Below are 10,872 nucleotides of genomic sequence, written 5' to 3'. Positions count from 1 at the left end.
GATGGGTTGAGAAAGTCTGGCTGGAGAAGTTAAAGGTCTCTCTCAAATAGTCTTTCCCGATTCGGCCCGCCATGCGGTAGGTGGGCAAACGCATCCGCCGTAAAGACCTAGACAAACCTCACCCTATGAACTCGGGCAAAAACCTAGCGAGCCACTTGGGGTGTATCTACGGCAGGGGTGTTAATTATCACATAAATGGTTCCGAGGGTGACGGTACCCATACCCACCTCCCAAATTGACAATATGTGATTTCATATATTGGATGAAGATGAAAAGGTGCTCATAGAAAGCCGATTTTTTTTTCCTTTTTAATTCGCTTTAATGTTGAACTTTCAATTATTTAGACCTCGAATTGCCGCTGATTGGACTTGTATTGAAGATAGCATAAGTTTGTACCCGCCGTGGAATACAATCTCAAACAGTCCGACTGCCAGTCAAGCGCTGTAGTCAATTTCAAATAATAAGGGGTTGGATCCAATTTCCGCAACTCCGGGTTACAGGGTAGCAGGAAACGAAGACGGAAGAAGACGGCCTCCATGGTCGAGGGGTAAGGCTCCCGACTAGCAATCCGGAGGTCGCGGGTTCAACTTACGGCGTGTGCAAGTAAATTTCATTTAATTAATTTGTGTTATTTCACAACATTTTAATTCAAAATAATATATGGTATAAAGAGTGTCTGAGGTAAAGTGCGCTAAATTCGGGACGTGATTCTACATGATCGTAGACATAAAAAAAAGATATTTTTTTAAAATTGCAACGTTTTAAGGTAGTTTTTAAGTAAAAAAGTTGGATAATTTGTATGGGAAAATACAAATATATTCTTCTATGGGAAAAAGTTAAAAGGTTGAAAAAAGTTAAATGTCTTTTTTACTTCTACCATCATGTAGAATCACTTCCCGAAGTTAGCACACTTTATCCACGGACACCCTGTATACCATATATTATTTTGAATTGAATTTTTTTTAAATAATACAAATTAATCAAATGGTGGTCTTGTATCGCCCGGATACAAGACTAACATTCAGAATAATTGAAACGTGGCTTGAAAATACGTGGCGTGATTGGTGACCAGATCTGAATAGACAGATACTTCTCCGCCTTCCTCTCTCCCATCTCCTTCCCCTCTCTAATACCTTCAGCATCACAAAAAACCCCCTTTGGGGATGTCATAATCTCACTGTCTCCAGGCGGTAGGGAGTAGTTGGGACTCTTATTTTTCCTGAGACTTTTAAAAAAGGAAAAAAACTTTAAAATAAATTGCCAAGCAAAAGTTTACTGTCGAAGATTTATCAACAGATTTCTGGAAATCTGTCTTATTTGAACAAAGTGTTTTCAGAAACCCTCGAAAGCGAGCTGGATGGCAGAATGTAAAGTATTCAAATAAACTGAATATAAACGTCAATTATTAATGGAATAAATAAAATTTCCCCCAATTCTGTACGCAATATTCAATTCTCGCCAAAACAAATAATATAATAATATGTCTAATTAAGATGAATAGCTTATTTCATTACTTCTATTCGTTCCAGTTTGTTCTTACAATAAAGCGCAACCTTATTAGTGTAAGGGCCCTAGTACTGGAGAGGGTGGCTGTGGGAGGGGTAGGAGGACCGGGGACGGGGTGACCCACCAGCCCTCACTGACTACTGGGGGCAAAATAGCACTAGGCTCTGCAAAAAATACATTCCTGTAATTTTGTTAAATTATAATTTTTATTAAACCACTTTATTTGGATATAAATAAACATAAAACACTAACCGGTTTCGGTTCAGCCTGATACACCTGAAATAAACAAGTAAAATCAATTATATTTATCGACTAGCCCAATTTTAGGTATTTTCCTCTCTTACCCCTCTCTTTAACCTACCCCCACCCCTTCACCAAAATACAAGCTCTATATCCCTCTTCCATGTTTCCTAATGTTCAGCAATTCTGTATTAATGTTAGTGTATGTTTATATAGCCCCGGGAACGGTTCAGGCTGAGCCGAAACCAGTTGGTGTTTTATATTAATGTTTAAATACATTTAGAGATAGAAGTAAATTGAAAAAAAATCTATTTAAAACACACAGACATATGATGTTCATGGATTAATAATGTATTAACCAAGGTTTTTTGGTATAGAATTTAAAACATTTAATATTTTGTTTGACTTAACGAGACCACTAGATGGATACCAACTATATGGGAATACTGTTGCATACAGTTTACAAAAATGATATAATTTGATTGTTTTTTGATTGGGTATTTTTACCGTTTTTTATTCTCGAAAAAAATTACCATATTGAAATAATATTATTTTGTTTGACGCATAAATTTTCTATTTTTTTTTGATTTGCCACCACATCGACATGTTCGTTTTTGTTCGTGGATATGGCGTTGTTGACGTCACACCGACCAACGTGGGTGATAGCTGTCGTAACAGCCTGTAGCGTTTTCAGTCATAATGATGATGTGTGTTTTTGGTAGTTTTTTAAATCAATAAGTATTATTTCAAATATTAAAATTTTTCATTTTAGAACGTCATAAAATTTAACTTTAAATCTTCCGCACATTAATTAAGGGATATAAATGTGTGGAATATTTACATATTTGTGGAAACACCCCATTGGGGAAAAGAAATAATGTTCACATGAAAACAATTAATTAAATAAAAATAATTGTGCTGCAGTGGGATTTTTAGAATAAATGATTTACTGATAATTTATGTCTTATTTTAAGTTTGACTTAATATTTATTTTGCCATGATGGGTTTATATTTCATAATAGACCAAGAATATGATTGCATTGCTTCACAGAATAATAATAAGCGATAAACTGCTGAAAAACCGTAAACAATCCTCCAGTTTCTCAGTCCGCCCAAGAGTGCTCATAGGGCGGGGGCGGGGCGCGGAGGGCGGAGGGTAGGGCGGCCCGAGGCGCAGGGGGGAACAGGAACGTACCGACAGTTAGATTATTACGGCATTCATTAGAGTTCGCTAATTACTCCTTGCTTTAATGAATAAGCTTTAATGAACCACTTTCTGTTAATTAAAGGCAGTGCCCAGAACTGCGCGCCGCCCGCGCCCTAAATATACCATCCGGTATTCTAGTGAAATAACGCGCTCCAGACGGAGTATCGCCTACATTCTTCTGTACCCCTGGCACAATCGAGATATCTTTACACTTTTTGTGAAATAATTAACAGAATCTCATTGTTTTTTAATGAACGGATAGTGGGAAGCAGACAACCTTCGGCTATTTCGCATAACAGGTATAATGCAATAGCCGAGAGAATAAACAAAGCTGCTAGGTATGAAATAGAACCATTGCTAAAAGAACTTCCGTTTTAATTTAGCATTGATGTTACTGAAAAGTCTTATATTTTTAGAATTTTTTTATATATTGGCCTAGTTGTAAAAGTACGAAAGTCGTTTTTTTCCAGCGTTGTGTTTAAATTACATGGTTTGGAGGTATCAGGATTCAAATTAGGTCACTAAATATATCTATAGCCGTTTCAAGCAAAGTTTCAATTCTGAATATTTCTCATGAGGGTGGTTCCGAGAAAAACGTGTGCATTTTTTTAGTGAAAGTGTGATAAATTAAATATTCAATAAAATTATTTTTTAGTCGCCTATGTGCCGCTGGGATATGAACCCACACCGATAAAAGGAACGGCATCGTGGGTTCAATTCCTATTCCAGCTAAGCCCTTCATCATTGCACAAACAATATCTTCAGCTTATTATTACGGTAGTAGGAGACTTTAAAATATTGTCAGGTTATTCGTAACTTGGAATTTTCTCTTGCTAAAAATAAGTCGAATAAAAGAGATACGTAGAAATAACAAGTTTAATGGTATATCACATGCTGATTCCTCATACGCCGATACAGAGCGTGTTTAGATGTTTACGGAGCAGAAAATATCAACCACGTTCATCCGGAAATTAGATTTCAAACACTTCAAAACGTGAAATATGAAAAGTTGAAATATTTCTGGCGCACAGCGCGCGCTTATATGATTAGGTATTTCATTAAAAAGTTTCTTTTATGAAGAGTATAAAAAATGCGAAGGAGGTGCACCGAGTATAATACTGCCAACTTAAATGTGGGCAGAAAAAAGGTGGCTTCTCTGGAGCCATTATTTACCAAACAGGCTAGTGTCTCGTAAGCATTAACGACCTCTTCCTTAGTTGTATTAAGGGTTTTTCTTCTCATTTATTGACTTTTTGGTTAGTAAGCCATTAAAACGAAACAGCAACAACTTTCGAATGTTGAGCTCTAGAGTAATGAAATTTGCGCAAATTAAAAAAAATAATTGGAAAATATTATTATATTTTTGAGAAAGAATTTGGTATTGGAATGATTTGTTTTATATTTTATAATGATCCGATGTTTAATTTTTTATTATTTAAAATCTTAAAATGTACCCACTGCAGCTATTGTCATTTTCCTAGAACTGTTTGAAATAAATGTTAAAACTGGAGTAAAAGAATAACTATTATATTAGATATTACATATGAAGTTTTTTTTATTAAATAAATGTGTTTTATTTGTTATTTTTTAGTTCTTTTTAAATTGGTTATACCCCAATATATTACTGAGTAGATTATAAATTTGAGGTATATGTTTATGTAAGTAAAAAAGGTAGTAGTAATTTTTTTATTATTTTGTGACATGCGTCAAAAAATAGTTGCTGAATAAATTTTATTTGATTGATTTGTGTTATTTCACAATTAATTAATTAAAATAATATATAGTATATTTGCGGCACGTTCCAGAGTGGAAGATACTACCAGTATCGCCCTGGTGTAAGACCACCATTCAGAATTGAAACGTTGCTCCAAATGGCTTTAGCCGTGTTTAGTGACTAGATCTGAATAGCCAGGTACTTCCCCATCTTCCTCTTTCCCTTCCCCACTTACCTTCAGCCTCACAACATCCCCCAATTGGGGATGCCATAGTCTCACTGGCTCCAGCTGAGGCTCTTGTGAGGTATTCATATAAAAAAATAAATAAAAAGTTAATCAAATACTTGAGGTGGGCAATGTCAGGAGTCAGAATAGCAGTCAGGTAGGTATGGAATGAAGAAAAGAGTGTGTGTGCCAAGATCGAGTTGCATGGTGGTTCATCCTCTCTGCCTACCGAAATGGCGTGAAGGTAAGTAAGTTAGTTTTATAACTCACGGTTTCCAAGTACAGACTCTTCTAGTACAGCTGCCTCGTCCACGTTACTGTTTCTGCCCATGTCTGACTCTGAAATAAAAGAAAACACAAATTTACAGTAGAATTTGGATATAATGACTTTGCATTTAACGGTCTACTGTTTTAAGTGACGATAATGTAAACTCTAGTAAGGTTTCATAGCTTTTAGTAGGTAAACGTATCCGTTTAAAGTGACCAACTACGTAAAAGCTCGACACAATGAGTCCCGTGAAGCGAAAGTGTTTTTTCAATTTAAGAAAAAAATGCTGTATTACACCGTTTAGAAGCCGGTGAATCAAATGTAATCCTCGCAAAGAAGTTCGGCATTTCTTATTTCTCACTCTGCAATACCCGTTACAGAAAAAAGATGTGTAATGATGCATCCACGTCATAACAACAATACATTTTGTATGTTTTTGATAACAGTGAAACAGTGCTAGGGATATCAATATAAAATATAGATAATTGATTTTATATTGAGCCCCTGGTATGACATTTCAAAAAATAAACTCACCGTTCCCAAACGCCGACAATTCTTCGTAGAATGGTACGTCCACCCACAGGCCGCTGTGGTACCCGGCCTCCGGAGAGAAGAGTTTCCCACTCCGCGATGTCCCAGATAACGGCTCGGGAGATGCTGCACGGATAGGCATAATTGGTGCATTGGGAGCCGTTGATTGAGTCTGTGCGGGAGTGGACATCCACGGTGGTGGTACGGGTCGTGGCAACGGTGAAGGCGTCCCTTGTGAAAAGGGACACGTTGTTCTCTCCGGAGATGGAATTCTGAAAACATTTACATAAATCATATAAATTGTTCTCATTCACGTGTGAACCAGTACGTACAGTATGTAAATAAACAATAAAATTAGAACTCTGTAAAATATGCACTGAATGTTCCAAATGCACAGAGCGCTGATCTTACCAACTCTCACTGTAAGAGTGGAACGCTGTCAGGAAAAAACAATAATATTGTATCAAGCATCTAAATACGATTGCTTACTTTTGTTTAGTTTTTCTTGGAGGTGCGGTAGGGAGCAAAATGCGCGCCGCCTGCTTCTTGAATTTTCGGCTTTCCAGCTCTAGCCGGAAGGAAGCAGGCAGGGCCCTAACAGCCTTTAGGGCCTTGACGCGATCCTCTCGCACCAGTAGCAAAGCAGGGTCGCTGTTTAAATAAATACAAATATATGATGAGTTCAACGGCCACAGCAAAGTACTTTCATAAAAAAACATTAAAAAATACTAACACTCCAGACGAGGCTGCAATTGCAGCTCTGCGTTGACGTCCACGTGCAGGTAGTCCGGCACCAGCTCGTACCCCACCTCTCCTTCTTCCTCTGCCTCCTCTTGCAGTCAGCACCACTCTATATATTTTAAATTGAAAACACTTAATGTAAGTACTTAAATGTTTAAATTTTGTTAAATATTGCACTAATATAAAATTTGAAAATAATTATTGGGTCGTGGAGTGCTCCCTTTCCCTGGACGACAGCTGTTTCTGCACAAATTTGGTAAAAGTAAACAAATTAATTAATTATACAACTAAATAACTAAATTTTTATTGTGTGGCGAAGGCTTTACACCATTTTACATCTAAAAAGAGTCGATTTTTTGACATATGACTTGAAATAATTGGTTCGCAAATATCTGTATTAATAATGAACCAATTCAAATAAAACTTATATATATCTCTTTGTTTTGAATCACTCTGATGGAATATCTATATTTCAAATGCGCGAGTGCAGTATTTATGTAATTATTTTAAATCAAAAACAGATGACATCTTCAGTCGACGAATTTTTACACAAAAACTTTCACCAAAACAATATATTTGAAACAAATGAATTAAAAACGCATTTCAAAGATAGATAAGTCAATCATGATTACACAGATATATAATTATGCGTTAAAAACCCAATAAATTAATTACTTACGGCATTTTAGGAAGAGACTAAAATTTCGTGAATGTTAAAATTTAATATTTCGTTTTTTGACAGGACGCCATAAAACAACCGCGAAAACTCGTTAAATAACACTTCAAAGACAACGGATAAGTTCATAGACAAAGAGAATATATTATCAGCTATTCGATAAAACAAGTAGCTGGCCATGGAAACGTTTTAAATAATTACAATAAATATTTTACGAATGGTAGAAAAATCGGTCCATTTTTGGACCGATATCAATCGCAGAAAAATAAAAGTGGTCGATTTTTCGACCGAAATCGTTCCAGTGGATACTAATATGTTAATAAATCATTATTGATTGATTGTAATGATTAGTACGATGTATTCCTACTTATGAGCCATGTTTTCAGCACATATCTGAATCTATTAGGGAATTTACAATTTTTTCTATTCTAGGGTTCGCTTTCCGTATTTATTGTTGTATTTTGGAACAAGCATACCTTCATTCTTTGTGAACCTAGTTTTGTGTTCATGTTCCAATTCATTTTTATATTCAGGGTCAGATATATGCTAAATAAATATTTTGTTCTATAGTAAGGCATGCACAGGCAAGATATTTAAGTTTCGATACAACAATGAAATGTTACGGCTTTGCAAAATATTTTTTGGAACTAGTAATTTAACCAAAGAATTTTGAACTCATTTGCATCGCTCTTTTCTCATAATAATAATTAATATACAACGAATCAAATTAATTTTTAAAAAAGGAATTTTATAAAATATATTATGATAAAACTATACTAACAGACCGAACGATTAGTCATAATAGACCCAATTTAGTTTAACATGACAAAATTAAAAAAAAAATACTTATATCATTGATGTTGCTTTTCCAAATTCCTGTAATATTCAAAAATCTGTTTCTGAAAAAATAAGAAAATACACAGATTTAGGAAATGAGATTAAAAGAATTTGGCATTCTGAGTTTGTAAAAATATTTCCATTCGTTATTTCGGCTACTGGCATTATACCTAGCTCTCTCACTCAAAATTTAGGCGTATTAGATCTGTCAAAGAATTTAAATATAAAAATGCAAAATTCAGTCATTTTGAATACAGGGTTTTCCAATAAGAGATGTTATTTTGAATAGCCCGCTATATCGGTAGATGTTACTTTTAAAGCCGTCATTTTTTGACATTTGTCAAGTAAAAACTACGCCATTAATAAAAATGATACACGCTTCAACAACGCATTTACATTATTAAAATTCACTTGAATTAATCAAATGCAAATCATCTTGAGTGATGAGGCCCATTTTCACCTCTGTGGCTTCGTCAACAAGCAAAATTGTCGCATCTGGGGCTCGGAAAACCGAAGAGATATTGTTGAAAAGCTTCTCTATCCTCAAAGTGTGACTGTTTGGTGCGGTTTATGGTCCAGCGGAGTCATTGGACCTTACTTTTTTGAAAATGAGGCTGGAGCAACAGTTACGGTGAATGGATTGCGCTATCGAGAGATGATTAATATTTTTTTATGGCCGGAATTAGGTGGTATTGATCTGGACAACGTTTACTTTCAACAAGACGGCGCTACGTGCCACACAAGCAACGAAACCATCTATCTTTTACGATTGAATATCAAAATAACACCTCTTATTGAAAAACCCTGTACATATAGTGTTACGAATGATTTTTTAAATATTTATATTGAGGGATCAGTAGGATTTATAGGTCCAATTAGAAGATCTACTGAGCTGAACCCTCTGATATGAAAATATCTGGAGTCGGTGAATTATTTTCCCATTTAAATCCGGCAAGCACATAGATATATTTAATTCGATTCACTTAAAGTAAAATTCAAACATGTACATCAAATTTTTTTTTAATTATTTAGAATGTGAAGTGTAAAGTAAGTATAATGTGAACTATAAATACACAAAAAATGCGTTCTACAATTAACATTCTTCTTCACTCAAAACTGTCTTATCTTACCAAGGAGTGGCCTCATGCGATTCAACACGAATGAGAATATAGTAAACGATACCACATATTAGGTAACATGTAATTTTCAAATACTCTCCCCCCCCTCACAGAGGGGTGAAAATAAGACCAAATAGTATATATTTCTGTATTTCTGTGACAATGAAGAGAACTAACTCATAAGTTTGGTTTAGGAGTAAAAAGTTATGTCATAGAAAGTGAAAATATATTAGGGTGGGCCGATTTTTTTTTCAGAAATATCTAAAACGGTTCCTTGATAACTCAACACAGTGACAATTCAACACACTTTAAAAAGAGATATAAAGTCATTAGAAACGATGAAAAATTTTTTTTTAACCTAACCTACATAACCCAGTTAAAAAAGTTTAAAGATGTGATGAATTATCATTGTGATGATTTATCCGGTTACCATCTAAAACATCAAAATAATACAGTTTAAAAATCAAAAAATATCCTTAGTCTCCTAGAGGTCTCTGAAATTTGAGAATATATCCAAAATATTTGATGTTTTCAGTCTCTTTATAAAATATTCAGGAACATTTTGATGGTGTTTATTATGAGATATTGTTAAATAAAATCAATAGTTTTGGTAGATATGACTACCATTTATAAAGATTTGTAGTTATATGACACTAAAACACACCCGCCCGAAGTCCCCCACTCTGCCCTCGCATGGGCCCCGCGAAGCTCTGTAATTAGTTATGTTAGTGAGACAAGTCTTTGGTTTATAAAAAAGGACACAAATATCATAAAAGCACGAAAGTTGAAGAACACGTATCGTTAATAGTGGAACCATGCTCTCATTTCTTGACACATGTTACCCCTAGGTCATGCACGAAAGTTGAAGAACACTAAACTTATCGTTAATCGTGGAACAAGGCTCTCATTTCTTGACACATGTTACCCCTAGGTTGGGCACTAAAGTTGAAGAGCAGGTTTCATTATAACCGAAGAAATAATAGAAAATTCATCTTGTAAAAATGTTTCAATTGACCATTTAAAAGCAATTTGTGATGGCACAAATGTTAACACGGGAACAACTGTTGGTGTGATTCGAACTGTGGAGAAACACTTGAAGTTGGATGGTACAACCACTGGACCTCGTACTTTTTCCGGCCCCGTAGGTTCGGCTCTTCTTAATTGATATTATTTTCCGGTACAATCTTTTTCAAAAATTAATGTGGAGTACTCAACCGATGTCCTGCATTCTGATCTAAGCACCGATCAAAAATACTTCCAGCAGACGTTGTTATTCTATTGCCAGAAGAAATCCAGGAGTGATGTCACATGCACTGTGGCTTACTACACTATGCAAGGACGGTGCGGACGGTCATGCGAGGCATATATTCAACAAGAAAAAACTATTAGCGCTATCCTCCGTAACCGTAACGTATAAAATCGTAACCCTCAGGGCCTATGTCATCTTTGTGAATGCTGTGTTGGGGGAATTTTGAAGGAAAGGAAGGAGAGTGAGTTCTGGGAAGAAAATAGGTTTGATGGGTGGGTAGTAATCTGGGGTTCAGTGTGTTTGAGTGATATACATAAGAATCTAACTCTCCTACTGCGTTGCAAGGCGATGCGTTGAAAGAGGACTAATCGATCCGGCCCACCACGCAGTTATTAGGCAGGCGCATCCGCCGCCAAGCCCCTCACATACCTCATCCCATAAAATCGGGCACTCCTGATAAGTCATCAAACATATCAAACAACTTGGGGAGACCTATGGCAGAAGTGTGGGTTATCCAATAAATGGTTCCCGGGGCCGTGGTACACATACCCTCCTCCCA

The 10,872-nt window shown here is 35.8% G+C and overlaps 1 protein-coding gene across 1 annotated transcript; it reads right to left on the bottom strand.

The window, feature by feature from the left end:
- Positions 1-4,923: 4,923 nt before the first annotated feature.
- LOC149409150 (uncharacterized) lies at positions 4,924-7,487 on the bottom strand. Its single transcript, XM_089650085.1, has 4 exons — positions 7,477-7,487; positions 6,182-6,343; positions 5,696-5,964; positions 4,924-5,232 (listed from the first exon to the last, which is right to left on the bottom strand). Exons 1-4 carry the CDS (start codon positions 7,485-7,487, stop codon positions 5,153-5,155), a joined length of 522 nt encoding a protein of 173 aa, XP_089506211.1. The 3' UTR covers positions 4,924-5,152.
- Between the last annotated feature and the right edge of the window lie 3,385 nt (positions 7,488-10,872).

Source organism: Hesperophylax consimilis, unplaced genomic scaffold (assembly GCF_061612785.1).
Source record: "Hesperophylax consimilis isolate HC1 unplaced genomic scaffold, BYU_Hcon_1.0 scaffold_34, whole genome shotgun sequence".
Lineage (NCBI taxonomy): Eukaryota > Metazoa > Arthropoda > Insecta > Trichoptera > Limnephilidae > Hesperophylax > Hesperophylax consimilis.
The sequence above is the reverse complement of the archived record's forward strand: the minus strand, read 5'-3'. Positions and strand labels throughout refer to the sequence as shown.

What these genes read in the sequence shown, in the direction of transcription:
- LOC149409150 (XM_089650085.1), bottom strand. An exon ending in CCAAGAAAAACTAAACAAAA is followed by an intron (nt 5,965 to 6,181) that starts GTAAGCAATCGT and finishes AAATGTTTTCAG; the next exon opens with AATTCCATCTCCGGAGAGAA. An exon ending in ATTGTCGGCGTTTGGGAACG is followed by an intron (nt 5,233 to 5,695) that starts GTGAGTTTATTT and finishes CTTTTATTTCAG; the next exon opens with AGTCAGACATGGGCAGAAAC.